The following is a 19,015-nucleotide window of genomic DNA, read 5'->3' as shown; positions in this document are numbered from 1 at the left end:
ACTAATTTGCCAGCCAATTGATATGTATTATATTTGCAAGTGTGGCACAGGATAGCTTGGCTAAATGACTGAGATCCATAAACAAACCTGTAAACTATAGATCTGTTTTGGTCTTCCCTTCTCCAGGTTTGAGAAGATGGCTGAGGACTGCAAAAAGAACATGGAGATCCTAAAGCAAGCTCATGCCAAGGGATTTCCATTGCCCAAATATCATTATGAGCAGCGGACTTTCAACATGATCAAGTGCGTGCACCACTGACTTGCAGTGAGCTTTTTAGTTTACCTTTCTTAGTACCGAACTAGACAAGATCAGGATATTGATGACTGGGTCCTATGTGTCTTTTCCACCACTTGGGGGGGGAGTACTCTCCAGATTTGTGAGGGGGAAGTTAATTAAACCATTTCTGCCCAACGTTGCATATACGCAACAGGGAACAAATGTGTGCACCTGTGGGTTGGACAGAAATGGGTTAATCTTGCTGAATCCAGTTTTATTTGGCACCTGCTGGCATCAGTTTTTCCTGTGTGCCTTATTCTGACTAACTTCCCGTCCCATACGCAAAAAAAGCTACTGCTTGTTCTTTGGGGCAAAACATAGATGTCAGATGTTTTTAAGTCCTCCTTCCTAGTCACTGGTCAGAAAAATGGGGTAAAAGCCCTGCTTTTCTGTAGAGAGTTTTGCTTGGAATCACAGTTGCAAAAATCCAAAATGGAGCAAACAAAGTTTTATCCCTATCCGTGTCAAGCCTGCACTTTCCTTGGGGCAATAGTTCTTACACAAAGACAGAAATACCCTCTAGTCACATTAACTCTAAAAAGAACTTAAAATGATGTGGAGAGAGACTGTCAATGGAATAGTGAATGAAGGCGCTGGGCAGTTCACTCTTTTGTAGGTACAGCTTCTCTTATAATCACAGTGGCACCCTGGTTCAAGCCTCAATTCAATATACACCAAGGATGGCCAGCTGATGACCCATAGGTTGAATCCTGCCAACATTAAACATTTTAATCAGGTTGTTGTAAAAAGTTGTGTCCACAGTTCCATTTGCAAGGAAAATAAAAGTGTCCAAATGTCAGGCACATTTTCCACACATGATTGTAACTTTTCTCTTTGGGAGTTGTATGCAAGACCCAGCTATGCCTGAGTAAGTGCTGGATGCCATTAACTTTATCATTATGAAACCTTACCATAATGGTGAGAGATCTGTTTGTGGGGCAAAACACATTTCTAGCTCCCAGACCACTGTGCCTCATTGCTTTCCTGATGTCCCTTAAGAAAAGAGCAAACAATTATCAGTGGGCAAGTGCATCTTCCCTATGAGAAAAGACTGAAGTGTTTGAACGTTCTTAGTTTAAGACAATAAGCAGGGACATGATTGTGGTTTACAAAACCATGTATTTTTTGCAAGGAGATAAAGAGAATTTCTTCTCACTCTCCCATAACCTTAGAATTTGGACCACCAAGTGAAATTCATTGGCTGGAGTTTGAGGACAGACAAAAAGTCTGTCTTCCACACAGTGATTCATTAAGCTAATTTCACAAGATGTAGGGCCCCTGCCACTGATGGGGTTGGTCAGGTTTATGGAGAAGAGGTCTGGGACTGACAATGATGGCCTTGTGAAAAAATCTTCAGAGGCAGCATGCCTCTGAATAGCAGTTGCAGCGGGGAGTGGAGGCAGCAGCAGGGAAGCATTGCTGCCTTCGTGCCCTGCTTCCTGGCTTCCTAGAAGAATCTCACCAATTGCTGTTGGAAACAGAATGCTATCAGGTGGATGTTTGACCTGGTCCAGCAGGGCTGCTACTTTTAAGGTAGCATGGTGGTTTGTTGCCACTTAAAGGGAGAATCCCTTCTTGATTTTTGCACTCCAAGATCCAAGCTTCCTACCAGTAGATTATATGATATTTTTGGAATTGAAAATATGGGAAGATCTATTTAATTTAGTATAATTATGTATAGAACAGGCAGTAATTTTTAGATGGCATCAACAGGTGTTGCTGAGTAACCTTTCTGGCTTTCAGTTTAGTAACTGGTGCTCACATAAAATATAGGTATAAACTAATATCCACTGATTTTTCACCTGTGTTTTTATCTCAATGAAATGAGATGTGTTCTTTAAATTAAAGGAAAAAAAGTCTAACAATAGCCTCATTAATGTGAGAGAGGGCAGTCAACTGACAATCCATCAATCATTCTCTCTCCAGGCAATTAGAACAGCTTCACTCCTGAGCTTATGAAAGAAAGTCACTTTGCATTCCTTCCCAGCACTTCTGCGCTCTGGGAGGGGTTGCTGGCTCTGAATGAAGCCTTTCTGCGCACCTGGAGAGAGACTGATTGTCTGCCTATGGCTCTGTCTTACATCAGAATGGTCAGTAATGCTGTTTTTAAATCACCTAGCAAAGGGACATAGTTTTTTAAATTGATTTGCTTTAATGCGATTTTTGCCATCCATGTGAGTTCTGGGAATTGAATCCTCAGGAATACTGAGACTCAACCACTTTCTGCTGATGTTGGTTGGAACTTGTTTTTCTTGCAGAATCTTTCCAGAGCTGAACAGCAATGATATGGTTCTTTCTATAGTGAAAGGAATCAACCTTCCAGCACCTTCAGGTAAAAGAACAAATGCTTCTTGTTCCTGAGAATGTGGGAGGAAGGAGCCATTCTTCTTCTTTTCATTCCCTTAAATAAGCTCAAAGAAATCAGCTGACCTGGGGGCAAAATCGGAAGGGGGGAAGATTAACTGATTGCTAGAAATGATGATGAGTTTCTAAAGTGTTCAGCTGCTGTGTCAGGAGAAAGAGTTCAGTGTTTCAGCATCTCTTAACTATGTTCGGCCCTTCCAGAATGTGCCTTCTTTAAAAAGGGAAGGAGGGGGGACCTGGGAAACTATAGGCCAGTCAACCTAACATCTATACCGGGTAAGATGGTGGAATGCCTCATCAAAGAGAGAATCTCAAAACACATAGACGAACAGGCCATGCTGAGGGAGAATCGGCATGGCTTCTGTAAGGGTAAGTCTTGCCTCACAAACCTTTTAGAATTCTTTGAAAAGGCATGTGGATGCAGGAGAACCCGTGAACATTATATATCTGGACTTTCAGAGGGTGTTCAACATGGTCCCTCACCAAAGACTACTGAAAAAACTCCACAGTCAGGAAATTAGAGGACAGGTCCTCTCATGGATTGAGAACTGGTTGAAGACCAGGAAACAGAGAGTGGGTGTCAATGGGCAATTTTCACAATGGAGAGAGGTGAAAAGCGGTGTGCCCCAAGGATCTGTCCTGGGACCGGTGCTTTTCAACCTCTTCATAAATGACCTGAAGACAGGGGTGAGCAGTGAGGTGGCTAAGTTTGCAGACAACACCAAACTTTTCTGAGTGGTGAAGACCAGAAGTGATTGTGAGGAGCTCCAGAAGGATCTCTCCAGACTGGCAGAATGGGCAGCAAAATGGCAGATGCGCTTCAATGTAAGTAAGTGTAAAGTCATGCACATTGGGACAAAAAATCAAAACTTCACATATAGGCTGATGGGTTCTGAGCTGTGTGTGACAGATCAGGAGAGAGATCTTGGGGTGGTGGTGGACAGGTTGATGAAAGTGTCGACCCAGTGTACAGCGGCAGTAAAGAAGGTCAATTCTATGCTTGGGATCATTAGAAAAGGTATTGAGAGCAAAATGGCTAATATTATAATGCCGTTGTACAAATCGATGGTAAGGCCACACCTGGAGTATTGTGTCCAGTTCTGGTCGCCGCATCTCAAAAAGGACATAGTGGAAATGGAAAAGGTGCAAAAGAGAGCGATTAAGATGATTACTGGGCTGGGGCACCTTCCTTATGAGGAAAGGCTATGGTGTTTGGGCCTCTTCAGCCTAGAAAGGAGGCGCCTGAGGGGGGACATGATTGAGACATACAAAATTATGCAGGGGATGAACAGAGTGGATAGAGAGATGCTCTTTACACTCTCACATAACACCGGAGCCAGGGGACAACCACTAAAATTGAGTGTTGGGAGAGTCAGAAAAGAAAATATTCCTTTACTCAGTGTGTGGTCGGTCTGTGGAACCCGTTGCCACATTATGTGGTGATGGCATCTGTCCTGGATGCCTTTAAAAGGGGATTGGACAAGTTTCTGGAGGAAAAATCCATTCTGGGTTACAAGCCATGATGTGTATGTGCAACCTCCTGATTTTAGAAATGGGGTATGTCAGAATGCCAGATGCAAGGGAGGGCACCAGAATGAGGTCTCTTGTTATCTGGTGTGCTCCCTGGGGTATTTGGTGGGGCTGCTGTGAGATACAGGAAGCTGGACTAGATGGGCCTATGGCCTGATCCAGTGGGGCTGTTCTTATGTTCTTATGCCTTTGCCCACCAATTAAGTTATGTAAAGTATTATGCAAGAGAAACTTGCATATCAAGGAACATGATGTGCTACTTGAGTATTTCCTTTGCAAAGGAACTTCCTCCCCATCTCTCCTTTTTTTTTGAATTTCTTCAGAATTCTCACACCTCTCCTCTGCCTGGTTTGCCTTCAGAGACAAAGAGACTGAGCATGAAAGAGAATCCCTGAAATAATTCTGTTGGCTTTCGATGCAGTTTCACTTGCTGTTTTGTCAAAAGACTTTCCACCTCCCTAGTTCTTTTCATAGCACCAGCAGGAGCCTGGTTCCAATGGCAGTTTCCCAAGAGGGCTCTCTGCATTCAATTAGCCTTGCTTTGGGCCTGTTCCCACAATTTCTTCCGGCGTGCTTGTTGCCATACATGCTGCCTTCTAAAGTACCACAGGCTGAGGCAGGCATGGGGAGGCATCGCAGTGCCTCAGATTTCATGCATAAAGCAGGCTCTGCAAGAATGGCTTCTCAGGTATCCACAGTGACATACACAGAGCCAGTCTGAGCAAATTTTTATGAGTAGTATCATCTTTCACGTGACTGCTACAGCCTGGAGCAACTTGAAGTGACAACTTCTTCAGGCTGAAACAGTGGCATGGAGGCCAGTGCCGGAGATGTTTGTAAGAACCACTCCTTGTTCTCCTTTAGGGTGTAAGGAATTCTTTTAGATTTAAAAACTAACTCTTGACTGGCATTTTTATGTTTTCTTGTTCAGGTGTTGCTCCCAATGATTTGGATACCTTTGTGCGTTTTGAGTTCCCCTACCCCAATGCGGTGAGTTAGAGCAGCTTCAAGTATTATTCCTCTTTCTGTACAGAAAACAGCTTATTGAGGTTTCTCAGCAATGAGACAGCATTATTATATGTGCAGTGAAATAGATTCATTTAGGGTTATGATATGTTCAGAAAAAGTGCAATGTTTGAAGTTGCATTTACGATGATGGTGATGGCTACTGGAGGCCCTCCGGGTGTCTGAGGAAGGTCTGGTTCTCACACTCCTATTCTGTGTTTGCAGGAGGAAGCTCAAAAGGACAAGACCAGCGTGGTTAAAAATTCCAACTCTCCTGGTAAATTCCTGTTTAAGCTTTAGATCATGCTAGAAGAAGACTGCATAGAAAACCTCTGCAGGTCACCTGTTGAAGAACAGGGCTGTAGCTGAACAGGCTGTTGATAGTCATGACACAGGAGCTAGTAAGACTGGAAGGGCTGTAGTAGCAAGTTTGGGCTGCATCATCGGGCATGGCTCCTGAAAAGTTGGAGCTTATGGACTAATTACTTCTGCCTTCAATAAGTATTAGTTCCTTCCTCTAGGTTCAGCTAGATAATTATTTTTATCCTTTTGTGGAAGATGCTTCTGTAGAATTCACAGCTTGCATCTGAAAGCTGAGGAAGCATGAGCAGTGCAGATCTTATTGCAGTTTCTTCCCAGGTAGAAATGAATGGCAGAAGAAGGGCCAGGTGGCAGCCACCAGGTTGTCTTGGCAGTGCCCTTGGAGCACTGTCGCTGGCAGGGGGCCCTTGTAAATTGCCATGGTATTTTCCTTCCTTATTAAATGTTTAGAGGAAGGTGGATAAAGCATGAGGCTAGCTTTGTCTGTCTTCCTCAGAACCTGCTAACTGCCTTCTTGGGGCATTTGGCTGTTGCTGTCAAGGAGGAATAGTAGCATCAGAAGTTTGGAATGCTCAGCCTTCTCAATACATGTGCTGCTGGTGGAGGGTTATTCAGAGTATATCTCTTGGCCTACCACTGATGGATCACTACAGCCTGCATCCTGTACTGCATCCTGTATCATGCACCTTACAGCCTGATCTTCCCAGGATTTACACAGGATGCTACCTTCTGCAGAGTCAGACAATTGGTCCACCTAGCTCAGTATTGTTAACACTGACTGGCAGCAGTTCTCCAGGATTTCAGGCAGGAATTTTTCTCTATCCAGAGGTGCCAGGAATTGAACCAGAGACACTCTGCACACAAAACTTTGTCACTTGGTTACAGCCCCTTCCTTTCACCAGCACATAAGTGCTTGATTAGGTTGTGTGCTTGAGATTGTATATCAGTAGCTGTCCCAATACCACACTGCTCAATATGATAAGTAGTATTGCAGGAAAATATCCTAGCATAATGATTTGGGAGAGGGCAAGAGCCTCCTAAGCTATATGAAGCAATCTGTGACTTTGATCCCAGTCCTTTTAAGAATGTAAGATTGATTCTTCTTGGCTCATATCTTCACCAGTTAACCTTGTTTGGCATCTCACTTTCTGGCAGAATTCCATGAACAATTCAAGCTGTTTATTAATCGGGGGCACCGTGGCCTCAAGAGAGCCATCCAGACAAAAGGCATCAAGTTTGAAGTCTTCCATAAGGGGTGAGTGAGTTGTGCTTCTGGAATGGACAGAGCAGATTTAAGTGTCACTAGCAGAAACTGGTGGACATTGTGTCCCTAAAGCCTCTCTTATCCCATGATATGGTCAATTTGAAAGGTAATTCACAAGGAAACTAAACTCCTTTTAAAGGGGGAACTAGATGTCACTGGGGACGTACTGGAATTCTGCAGCAGTCCATTTGGTGGGGATATTTTAAATAGACCAAGTGGTGACTTTGCTGAAGGGAACATGTAAGACCAGCCGAGGGCAGCCAAGTGAGCAAAGCTTGTGATTTATTACTATCTTTTCTTCCTAGAGGGCTGTTCAAAAATGATCGTGTGCTAGGAACCACTCAGCTGAAACTGGAGGCATTGGAGACAGCATGTGAGCTTCGGGAGATTCTGGAGGTAAGCTTAACCCTTTCAGGCACTTTATACATATATCACTGTGGGTGCAATCCAAACCTGCTCTGGAGCAGGCAAGCCAGGAGGCTTGTGCTGCATCCAACGCAGGTTCGTTGGCTGCAGCAGCTCAACCAGGGCAAGGGGAAGCTCTTCCCCTTACCCCTGGGTAAAGGGCTGCATGCCCCAATGGGTCTCCTTGAACCTACGCCACCTCTGGATGTGGCACAAGTCCGAGGAGAGCGGAGCAGCTGGAAGCCGCTCCGTACTCTCCGGGGATGGGGGTTGGGATCCAGCATAACCACCGGGTCCCAGCCCTGCCCCCAGCTCCCCTTGCGCCCGCCCCGGGGCCGCCCATCGCTCACCCTCCCCCTGCCCAGAAATACCCCCTCCCGCCCCCCCAGGCCTGCCTTTGCCGCTTGTGTTGACACAAGCAGCAGCGTGGGAGCCGCCATGGAGGCTTCTGTCTGCCTCTGCACGTCAGCGCATCTGAATGTGCCGACGCAGCTCCCGCCCACGGAGGAACAAATGCGCCTTACGGCATGTTTGCGACACTCCAGGGCCTCCTATGCCAGCATAACTGCCGGTTAGGATCGCGTCCTGTGTTGCGTAGCTAAGGTGAGAAAGGACTAGGTGGGCGAGAGAGAAATTGGCAAGCTGTTTTTACCTTAAGCTCAACTTGGGTCTAGTATACTTTAAGAAGAGTGCCCCCATTTGAGTTCCTGTATTAAATCAAGTCATCAAAGACTGTATAATACAGCAGTTAGAGTGCTGGACTAACTGGTGTGAGCCTGGTTCCAATCCACACTCAGCCATGGAGCTCACTGGGTGATGTTGGGCCAATTAGTATCTCTTGGTCATGTCCCATAGAATTGTTGTGAGGGTAAAAATATTACCCCAGTTTGAGCTTCTTGGATGAAGGATAGGATTAAAATGTATGTACAGGTGGGTCTTCCTTATCCATGGATTTGACCCACTGCAGGTCCCTAAGGACCCACTGAGTCTCCCAGCTGCGACCATAATTAATTGGCCTGCAGAGGCCATACACAGCCTCCCCAGCCTCCCACAGCACCCTCCAGACATGACCGGAAAACAGCATTCTTTCCCAGCACTGAGCTCTGGGTGAAGTGAGAGATCTTTGGCTCAAAGCCTTTCTAAGTGCCTGGAAAGAGACTGATTGATGGATTGTCTGCCTAATGCCTCTGTCTTAGATCACAAAATAAACAAGGCTGTTTTTAAATTGCCTAACAAAGGGACATTGTTTTATAGTTTGCTTTAATGCGATTTTTGCCATCCACATGAGTTCTAGGAACAGAACCCTTGCGAATACTGAGATTCAGCCTGTAGTTTATATAATATTATAGGGGCGGAAATATAATGCTTGTTCGTTCGTTCGTTCTGTGTATGAAGTTAAACCTGCCAGAAGACAAGGCTTTCTCAGTTTCGGCGCTTTATTCTAGGGAACAGTCAACCTTTTGAAGACCATGAGCCCAATTACTGGCCACCTTCCACCACAGATTAAGCAAAGCCCTTTTAAAACTGGGCTGCTGATCAAATTTCAGCTGCTCCTGCTGCTTTTATCTGCAGCTGTTGCAACAAAAGTCTTGTGGCATCTTAAAAAATTCCAGGTGCCATAACTCTCTTTGCAATTTAACATACTATTATTGATAGTTTTAATTCTATACACAACTTCGTGCAAATTTTGAAAATAATAAATGATGTTAATAATAGGTTTGGAGTAGCATTTGTTCCAGCACCCTGTTCAGTCAGCCTTGCAGGAGTTTCTCCAGGCAAGCAAGCATCATCATTGGTAGGGGAATGGAAATGAGAAGTGTGCCCCACTTATCTTTGCTACTCTGAAGTGTTCTGTGATACACATTAAATGGTGTGACTGACGGAGATATAGATCCAGAAAGTGCAGGAGAAGATGGTTTCATGCTGACTAGGTGCCTCCTCAGGTCTCTTTCCCCTGTTTATCAGTTTCTTCCTCTTGCTCCTCTTTCTCCTCCCTAGCTCTTGGATGGTCGACGGCCCACAGGAGGCAAGTTAGAAGTAATTATTCGCCTCAGAGAACCACTCACTTCCCAGCAGCTGGAGACGACAACAGAGAAGTGGCTGGTCATCGATCCCCTAACTATGCCACCAGTAAGATCCAGGATGTTGTGTGTTTCAAGGACTCTTCCTTAAGGGCCAATCTGAGCATCCTACAGTCTTTTCTGAAGATGACTTTGTGCAGAATTCTGAGCTCTTGTATTGCTGAGGCCATCAAAAGCAATAACCCTATGAAATTTGTGGTTAGCGGTCATTGAAAGGGCATCCAGCCTGCTTGGAGTTCCTTCTGCCACTACACTTGTTTGGTTCCCTTGGCTCAGCGGGAAATAGATTCCAGCTGTGGTGTCAGGGATCAAACCAGTGTTGGTTATTTGGAACTGGACTGGAAGCTTGACTAAGGACAAGGTGCCCTCCTGCTTTGCCTTTTGGTGGCTTCAGCAATTACTTCTGTAACAAGGTTGCTTTCCTTTCTATAGGACAACATAGGGCACAGTCCTAACCAGGTCTACTCAGAAGTAAATCCTATTGTGTTCAGTGGGTCTTGCTCCTAGGACAGTGAGGTTAGGATTGCAGCCATAGGGGCAGATTGCATCTAAGTGTGTGTAATATTAAAAAAATTCTGCACCAAGTTAACATGAATTGTATTGTGTTTATCATAAGAAATAAACCAGTGTGTTTTTTTTCTGTACTTTTATAGAATTGTGGCATACATGCTACCCTGATGGTGCCCTTGTCTGTGCTACCAGTTATTTTCTCTCTCTAGAAACAGGGCTGATGACTTTGGGGATGCTGTACAGTTTGAGATGTGCATAAGTGGAAGTGAATATTGCTGCACTAGACATAGTAGGACTTAAGAACCTTTGCTTTCCTCTCCCAGGTCGCTCTTCCCAAACCCAAGCCAGCAGTCATTCCAGTGAAGGATGCAAGTGGTAGGTAGGTATGTTCTCATGGCTTGGGTGGGCTTTGTCTGGGTTTGAATCTTGCACGAAAAGAATTGTGGAGAAATGGATCTTCACAAATCTTGTTCTTACCACTTTTATAGATTCTGTGCATTCTTACTGACAGTTCAGTTTAGTTGCTCATTTCAGCCCAAGCAGGAGTGGGAATACAAGACCTATGTTGAGGAAGCAATAGGGCAGAAGTGGCCCTACCATGAGGCAGCGACTTTAGGTATCATTAAGGACAACAGAGTGGGGGAGACAGGACAACTTGACCTGGGGTCATGATCCACAAGAACATTATCCCATGAAAGCTCTCTTGACCCGAATGAAAATTGCACAAGAGCTCAGTATAATTCATGTTCATGAGACTTGCGCAGATCACCTCCGTGCTTGGGTTGTGCCCTGTGGTCAGATTGGTCTGTTTCTGTGATCTCCTGATTGCTTGTGTCACATCAAATGGCCAAGCTTTCTGACAGGCTTGCTGAGAAAAAAGAATGCTTTAGTGATCACGGCCAGGATTGTGAAGTGTTCTTCCCTACGGAGTAAGAGGTACCTACCATTCTTACCTACAGTGTATGTGCATAGATATAAAATGGGATTTGAGTAGCCCAGGTTGGGAGATGCTGTCAGAAGGGGCAAGGTTCTTGTGGGGGTTTGTAAATGACACATTTTATGCTACTGGGATGCCTCTTTGCTAGAGTTCTTAGGTGCCCAAGGGCATGTGGTAGTTCCAAAGTTGGGATGCACTTCATAGATCCCTTTCTGAATCTTATCTTAGCTGCTGCTTGGTGGTGGTTTTGTCTGTTTCTGACCAGTATTTTCAAGTGTTCTTATATTCTGTATTAACTGCTTTGGGATTATGTAGTGAAAGGTGGATAAAAACTAATGACAAAGCCTCCGTTTCCTTCGGTACAGTCAAGATAATTTTTCTCTGCACTAGCATTGGGAACTGAGGCTGGAAGATAGATTTGCTTCCCACACAATGACTACACAGTGAGTCAATGGCAGAGACAGACTTTAAATCCAAGTCTGCTAGGTTCAGTGGCCACACTTTATCCAGTCAATCATACTGAGTTCCTCTACCTGATGTTGGGGCTTGGGAAGATTGGGTATCTATAAGTGAAATGGCATAAGCTTCTATCATTTGCATGTAGGCGGGTGCCCAGGTCATCACCTTTTACTCTGCAGTAGCTGCTGATAGTCTCCTTCTAATTTCCTTCCAGAACATCCATCTGCTCACTGCTGTAGCCAAGCCAGCTCTGTTTGGACTTCCTTCTCTTGGGCCTTGGACGCTCTCTTGCACAGAATGTTTTGTTCCTGCCAACCTTGGACGAGAAAAAAAACGTAGGGCAACCAGGGAGGGCAGTGAGTTCTGGATGGCTGTATTGGAACAAAGGTTTAGTGGTCGATGGCAGGAAGGCAAAATGGATACTAAGTGGAGATACTACTTCACAGTGTATAGGAAACTCAGAACCCACCCAAGACATTTGGGTGGGCTCTTAGTTAGTTACATACTGTGTAAAATAGTGCCTGAGGCAGAAAATCTAAAAGGCACTGCATTTTCCTTGAATTAGCATTGGGGGACAAGTTGTCAATCTTGTGCAAATTTCATTAATTTCTGTGAGACATGTGCAAAAGAGAGAGTTGCCTTAGATTACCAGATACCGGAGTTTAATGGAACAGTGCCATCATGCCTTGTTTATGAATCTGTGCAATCTGGATGACTCTACTCCATGTAGATGGAAATGAGCTAGTTGGTTGGTTTGCTGATCTGCTACAGCATGGCATGTCCCGTAGGGCAGACAAGCAATGCATGAGAGGGGGTAGAGCAGCACAGCACACAAGGGCAAAGTTCCTTGTTCCCAAGGTTAGGACCCGAAATGGAAGAAAAGTTGGGGCTGGCTGAGAAGCACAATGGAATTGGATCCCTGGCTGCCTGTTGGAGGGCCACCAGAGGCCGGTGTGAGCATGATAGGAAGCTCTCTGAAAGGAAATGCTGAAGCTGGGGCCAGAGGGTTGTTGTAAACAAAGGGGGGTTTGGGTGCTTAGGGTTCTTGGTTTTTGAACCCTAAAGCCCTCAAGGCCCCTTGCCCAGTAGTACTGCCACCACCCTGTATATGCCAGTGCCTCAGTCCAGGGACACTGAGACCCTCTAGGCTTAATTCTATCCCTTGCAGACACTGAGCTCTTTCTCCAATTAAAGCGTCAGTCCTCAAGTTACTAGACCTCAATGAGCACTCGGTAGCTTGCTAAACAGCTAGGCAGGATTCTGAATCTTTGTCCCCAACAGACAATGAAAACACTTAGTAAAAGATATTTTAGTTTATTAAGTATGTAAGGTTACACACTCTACAATAAGGCAGCAAATGCTAGAGGCATAAACATCTTGGAAACATATCAGCAATAAAATAATAAAGCTAGCTGGCTATCTCTATTAATCCCTATCTCTCACCTGGGTCAGTTACTCTTGTAGATCTCTTAGCTCCAGGGCTGCCTATGAGGCCAGGTGCCCATGAAGGACAATGGAGCTCACAAGCGTGCAGGATGTTGCACCCAAAACTCTGTCCAAGAAGGAACACTCACACCCCTTGGGCACCCATTATGCTAATAGTGAGGTGACTTCATACTATTTAGACTGTCCAATGAGAACCCTTGAGGAACAGAACCTTCTGGAAGTTGGCCTGGTTGCTAACCTCTCATAGTTCTTACCCCTCCCAACTGGAGATCCACAGCTGCACTCAATCACCCTTGATAAGGTGCCTCTCTGTCTGCTAAGGTGCTAAACATTGCAATGGGTTGCTATTCTTGTTATCTGTCCTTCCTGCACAGCAAAGGAAAGACAACAAATCCTTTTGTTTATTTACTCACATTCCTGCAGCTGGGAACTGCTAGCAACTTCTCAGTTACACTGCCTTAGTTTGGTTCAGGCTTCTACTGCCAACCTAGGCCTAACATGTACTTATTCATGACAAGGGTAAAATGGGATGCTTGGTTGCCAGGGGTTCAAAGCCTCATTCAGCAGTGCCTTTCTTTGCAGGGAACTGAGTAGTCTTTCTCTTGTCTAAGATTTACCAAATAGCCAACCTGCACTGACATGTGGGCAGCAGATTTGTCTTTACATGCACTAGATCCATACACCCAGCAGAGCTCTAGGCAAGGCTCTACAGGCCCAGCTTATGGTCCTTGCTCCTCTGATTAGCCAATTGCGAATCCTGCTGCTAGATCTCTTGTGTTCCTTTGAGACCTGTACTGCGGCATACTAAGGAAGAATGCCAACAGGGCTAAGTAAAAGTGATGGGAGAAACCACATATTCATAGTGTTCTAGCAAGCAGCTGTCTAGCTGCCCTTTCTCTGCAAAGTGCCAGGGACAAATCCCATAGTGAGTCCTGTGTCTTGATCAGGCTCTGGTCCCTGAAGCAAAGGAACTCTACTGTGGTGGATGTTCTTGGTCCTTGTTATAAATCTGCCCAGCCTTGCCTTGCTCCTAGGATTTTGTCCTCTGCCTTGACAAGAATTAGGTCTGCTAGTAGATTGGGCCTTTGAATTGTGTCATGGACTGGGTTAGTGTCCTGGACTCCCTGCCCTCTCTGAAGTTAGTGCATGCCTCTTCTAAAATTGTAGCATTTCTGCCTCTGTTTCAGCCTTTACACTGTATGCCTTGTTGCTGGCCTCTTGTGAGGTTAACCATTGCTGCTTATTCTGTTTCTGCAGCAGACCTGTCCAAACTCTGCACAGTTTCAATGTTTTGACATCTGACAAGGAGAGGCTGGAGAGAAAGGTCAGTGATGAAGATCTGGGCAGTGGCAATTGTTACTCAAGCACCATCAGTGTATGTGCAAAATCATGCCAAAGAGAGCAGTTCCTGGGCCAAGGGGCTGGCAAATTAAATTTTGACAATGCAAGAAATGACAAAGGGGTGAGAGGTGATGGGAGAGGCAGAGCTAACATGGGGGGGGGGCTCCTGGTGAGACTCTGGGGTGTTCAGGTTTTAAACTTTGTCAGGCAATCTTTGTCCCAGAAGAGAGCAGGGTAATGATTGGGTCTTCAGGAGCAGAGCTGCAAACAAGTCAGTAATCTTGGTTCTCATGTACAGGTATAACCTAATTATCCACAGATTTTTCACCTCAACACGATGAGAAGAGCCCTTTAAATTAAAGGGAAAAAGTCCTTTAAGAATAGCCTTGTAAATGTGAGAGAGGCAGCCAGCTGGCAATCCATCAATCATTCTCTCTTCAGGCACTTAGAACACTCCAGGGCAAGCAACCCCTCATTTTCCCCCTGAGCATGTGAAAGATACAGTAATCACTTTACATTCTTTCCCAGCACTGAGCTCTGGATGGAGGGAGGGGGTCACTGGCTCAGAGTGAAGCCTTTCTAAGTGCCTGGAGAAAGACTGATAGATTTGCTGCCTAATGACTCTGTCTTACATCACAAAGGTCAGCAAGGCAAGACTTTTTAAATTGCCTAGCAAAGGGACATTGTTTTTTTAAATGGATTTGCTTAAATGCAGTTTTTGATTTTTGCCATCCACATGAGTTCTGGGAACGGAACCCTCCTGAATACTGAGACACAACCTGTACTGTACAAACAGAAACTCATTCAGTGCTGTTGTTCTTGGACAATGATATTAATGACAGGCAATAGGCATATGTCTATAAGACAAGCTGGTTTACCCTCAGGAGGATGCCAGAAATCTCAAACTGTCCTGGCACAAAGCTGACGTTCCCTAAGGAAGATGTTTACATTAGTGACACAGTAGTCAACTGAAGTGTTCTGGGGCAGGAAATTCCCTAGGTGATCAACAGCAGCAAGCACCTAAAAGCTTTGGAGCAAGTGCTTTGTTCAGTACCCTGGAATTTTGCCTGATTAACTATTACTAATGAAATGCCAAACTTACTAACAAAAGTGACTTTCCAGGAACACAGGGATGCTTTTTGAAAATGATTGGAAACAAAGGACTCTCATAGCAAGAGTGTTCGTCTTGGGCTCTGCTTGGTATTTCTATTCTCAGCCAGTGAAGAAAGGCAGTCTGCCCAAGTAATCTTGTATCTTGCTTTCCCATTTAGGCATTTTGAAATGTTATTTCTTTAATAAGGCTACCTTTATCTGAGCTTTAGGTTTATTCTGCTATGGCAGTCTGCCTGCCCTTCCAAGGTTTACAGACTCCATGCCAGCTTCAGAAGGAAAGGATGTAGTCATCATAGATGCATGTAGTCAGATCTGACCTGCCTTCTGTATTCCTGGCCAGACTGTTCAGGTGATCTGGCCTCCCTAGCAGTGTCTTGACTTTCTCTCAGCCACTAACTCAGGTGTACTGCTAACAGGTATTCTTGCCCAGAAATGTAGCCTGTGTGTGTACTTGGAAACAAGATGGAAGTTTGTCTGAGAATGTGGACAAACCCTGGGGGCTGTTGTACTCTCCTGTCCTTGCCTTGGGAACTTACTGTACATATTTACTTGTTGGTGGCAGATGGTGATGTATAAGCAAGCTGGTCAACGACTTCCCAGTGAGCTTGTGGAGCAGCATCAAGATATTGTGCGGATGATCCAGTTGCAGAAGTCCCAGCTTCAGCGTGGAGGCCCTGCAGTTAGGAAAGGTAATTTGACAGAAAGTCCTAGCCACAAAGACCCCACTCCAACTACTCCAGTTGGTTGCGCAAATAGACACTTTTCCCATCCAGTCACTACCACTAAGGCATGGTCTACACATGCAGCAGAATTAGCATGCTGAGGAGGTAGCAGCAGTGTCCATACCACTGAGTAGCCAGTAGATCTGGCCTCCTCTGGGGTACCTTGAGGCAGAAGCCAGATTTACCCTTCGCTTTGAATGGTCAGTAGCCCTGGCCTCCACTGGAAGATCTTGAGGTGGAGGTCAGGTCTACCTGTGGCTTTGAGCATGCCACTGGGAGATAGAATGGACTGTGTCATTTCAGATGACAAATGAAGAATCACTTTTGCCTGTGTTTAAGAAAAAAATCTCCCTTCAAATAAAAAAACAGTACTGCTGACAAATAGGCAAGACTGAACTCTTCTCCCTGCTATGCTTAGTTTTCAGTTTGCAGAGAGTGTGTGTCATCTTTAATGTGAAGGAGTATTTGAACTGGAATTCTCCATTGGTGGATCTGAATAGCCCATTTTCTCTCCTCCTTACATGAGTCACTACGATTAGATTATTCAAGCAGGAGTCAGTACTTGTTAGTGCACCGAAATGGGGGTAAGGAGGAAGCAGTGTTTTATGTTGTTTTCAACCATGTCTTATGTTCACTCTGTAGAGTACCTGCTGCAGTTGGAGCGATACCTGCACTTATACACAGAGGCTGCACGGCGCCTGGGCAGTGAAGGCAAGCGGGTATGGTTCCACCGACCTTCCCACTCCACCCTCTTTATCTGGCAGATATCAAAAGTCCCTTCCTAAAGCCTTTGAATCCCCTCTTAAGACTTCTCAGTTGCACCAGTGCCTGACTACTTAAAGATAGGAGGGTTACACCTTGCTCACTTCAACCTGAACCTGGCTGCCTGCCCAACTGGCATTTGTTCTGTTTGTTTTGTTTCTGGCAGGAGGCAGCCAAGGATGCCCTTTACAAGCGAAATCTGGTGGAAAGCGAGGTGAGTGCTGCCCAAAGGATAGGTGGTTGTTGCTGCTACTTCCCACAGTTAAGGCAGGGTGAGCCAAGTATGGTCACCAGTGAAGCCTTCTCCAGACATTATCCCTGCTGCTCAACCTTTCTCATTGGGAACAGATGTGTTACTTGTGCTGCTTCTGCTCTGCCTTTTCCTGGCAAGAAGCAGTGGGGACAGACACTGATTGGGTTTGCATGTTTGTCTTCCAGCTGCAGAATTTCCACAGATGAAGGAAGGATGTGGCAGAAATATGGAAGCACTCCATTCACCCTGCCAAGCAACTGCATTCTCATGCATGGTCTTCTCCCCATTGTGGGGGAATGGATGGATGGAGGGGCAGGAGAGCTTTATGCTGGTGGGGTGGTAATGCTGCAAGGTGAACTCTGGCTCACTGTGCTCCAACAGGGACACTTCCTAATTTTCACTGTTTGACTAGGTGAAGGTTTCCTTAATTCCCTCACTGTATGGTAAGTTATTCCCTATGGCCAGGAGATAAGACAATCTGTGTGAATTGCTTTGGCACTGCCCTCTGAGCATTGATGGCTCAGCCAAACCTCCCCAGGGGATTGATGAGACAGTTGCATAACTCCTTAACTGAGTTAGGCTCCGGACTCAGTGAAGAGAAAAAATTCTCAGCTGTTCTGGCTATAGCTAAAGGCCATATCTCCACCACAAATTGTTCCAGGTTCAAACATGCCAGGTTCCAGAACCATAGGAGTTAAATGGGATTGAAACCGATTTAAATATGTAGTGTGAACACACTAACAATGTATTTATCTTCTCAGTTCCCAGGGATGGGAAAACCTCACAGCACCCAACATGTTGACTCACTTCATAAGGAACTGGGCACCTTCTGAACACTAAAGGCCATTACCCTAGCATGTTTCCTTGTCCCATGTAGTGCATTCAGTTCTCCCTTACAAGCCAGTCCTACCCTTGCACCCAGCACTTTGCACACACCTCTCTGAGTGCTGTTTGCTTAACCCTTATTTGTGCAATTTCTCATCATAATCCTATTTAGCTCTCCATAGCCTTCAAAGATGCAAATGGCTCATTGTTTTTGACTGATCTGATCTGTCCTGAGTAGTCAGATTGCCCACTTGGATGCTGTATATGAAGCCTTGCTTGTTTGGCTCCCCTGGGAACCTAGCTTCTGAACCTGCCTTAGGCCCCTTCAGATTTCCATGATGTTGGAAAATCTTGCACAGGCCACATCCTTCTCTACAAACCCCTGGCTCCTTGGCCATCCATGCAACGCATTTCAGGGAGGGAAAGGTACAAAGCTCAAGGAATGAGGTATGCTGCTGAATCATGGATGCCTTGGCTCCTTCCTCCATAACAAAAAAACATGAGATTGCTGTGGGAGATTCTCCCTAAGAAGTGCAGAGCAAGCTCCCCTCCTCTAGTAGCTGTCTGAGCCATCAGCTCCAGGTTCGTGCCCTAATTACTTGTGAGATACATTCACTGCCACCTCCTGCAGTCTGAAGCTTGCACTGGCTCCTCTTCTACCATTTACTTCCTATTTAATAGGGAATGGTCTCTTGTAATTGCCCATTTTTTGACATGTCAGATGGCAAAGCTCACGTCTCATCTATACTCTTCCCCTATTTTTAAAGATGTGGGAGGTAAGTTGCTGTAGCCCCGGGTGCATGTTTTCTGAACTGGAGCACATCAGTGTAGTCTCATGGGAATAGTCTCCCCTTTGACAGCTGGAAGTGTGATCTTCGATGGAAGTGTTCTGTTTCCTATATTAGGTTATAGGGATTTTAAAGTCTAAGTTAACTCAGGGTTGCTGGCATTGCTGCTCAGGATGGATTAGGTGACAAACTGTAGCTTAGATTGTGGACTGTGTTTTCCCTGCTCCCACCTACATTCCTTTTAAAAACCAAAATGTAACTCTTCCTCTCTTGGGATAGTGAGATGATAAAGAGAAACAAATGTTCTATCCAGGATCTCTTCCCTTCGTTCCCTGACCCACATTTACACAATCCCCTCTCGGGTATTAGGGAAATCTGATTTGTGTACAAGTGCCTGCTTCTGAGGTTTTTGCTTACCCAGAGGCCCTGAAAGCCAATGTTAAAAGCAGAGGCCATGAATCTGTTATGGCTTTATTTTGTGCATAGAGTGATACAAATATATAAAGTGTTTAAGGGAAAAAAATTTTTAAACAAAAACCTCTGTATACCCACTATACTGGAATCTTGCACCAATAATAAAACCTTGTTGAAACCTTCTGCGCTGAGTTCATG

At 45.2% G+C, this 19,015-nt stretch overlaps 1 protein-coding gene across 1 annotated transcript in view; it reads left to right on the top strand.

The window, feature by feature from the left end:
* The window catches only part of CC2D1A (coiled-coil and C2 domain containing 1A), a 53,739-nt gene extending 34,739 nt beyond the window's left edge, over positions 1 to 19,000 (top strand). The window contains exons 18-30 of the mRNA XM_066617946.1: positions 127 to 243; positions 2,536 to 2,609; positions 5,103 to 5,161; positions 5,402 to 5,453; positions 6,653 to 6,752; positions 7,067 to 7,157; positions 9,165 to 9,296; positions 10,081 to 10,136; positions 13,857 to 13,923; positions 15,616 to 15,742; positions 16,418 to 16,494; positions 16,704 to 16,751; positions 16,976 to 19,000. Coding sequence (XP_066474043.1) covers positions 127 to 243; positions 2,536 to 2,609; positions 5,103 to 5,161; positions 5,402 to 5,453; positions 6,653 to 6,752; positions 7,067 to 7,157; positions 9,165 to 9,296; positions 10,081 to 10,136; positions 13,857 to 13,923; positions 15,616 to 15,742; positions 16,418 to 16,494; positions 16,704 to 16,751; positions 16,976 to 16,996 — 1,021 coding nt within the window. The 3' untranslated portion in view covers positions 16,997 to 19,000. The remainder of the gene's footprint in view (positions 1 to 126; positions 244 to 2,535; positions 2,610 to 5,102; positions 5,162 to 5,401; positions 5,454 to 6,652; positions 6,753 to 7,066; positions 7,158 to 9,164; positions 9,297 to 10,080; positions 10,137 to 13,856; positions 13,924 to 15,615; positions 15,743 to 16,417; positions 16,495 to 16,703; positions 16,752 to 16,975) is intronic.
* Positions 19,001 to 19,015: the final 15 nt, after the last annotated feature.

The sequence above is a fragment of the Tiliqua scincoides genome, chromosome 2 (assembly GCF_035046505.1).
Source record: "Tiliqua scincoides isolate rTilSci1 chromosome 2, rTilSci1.hap2, whole genome shotgun sequence".
NCBI lineage: Eukaryota > Metazoa > Chordata > Lepidosauria > Squamata > Scincidae > Tiliqua > Tiliqua scincoides.
This window is presented reverse-complemented; position numbering and strand designations above follow the sequence as displayed.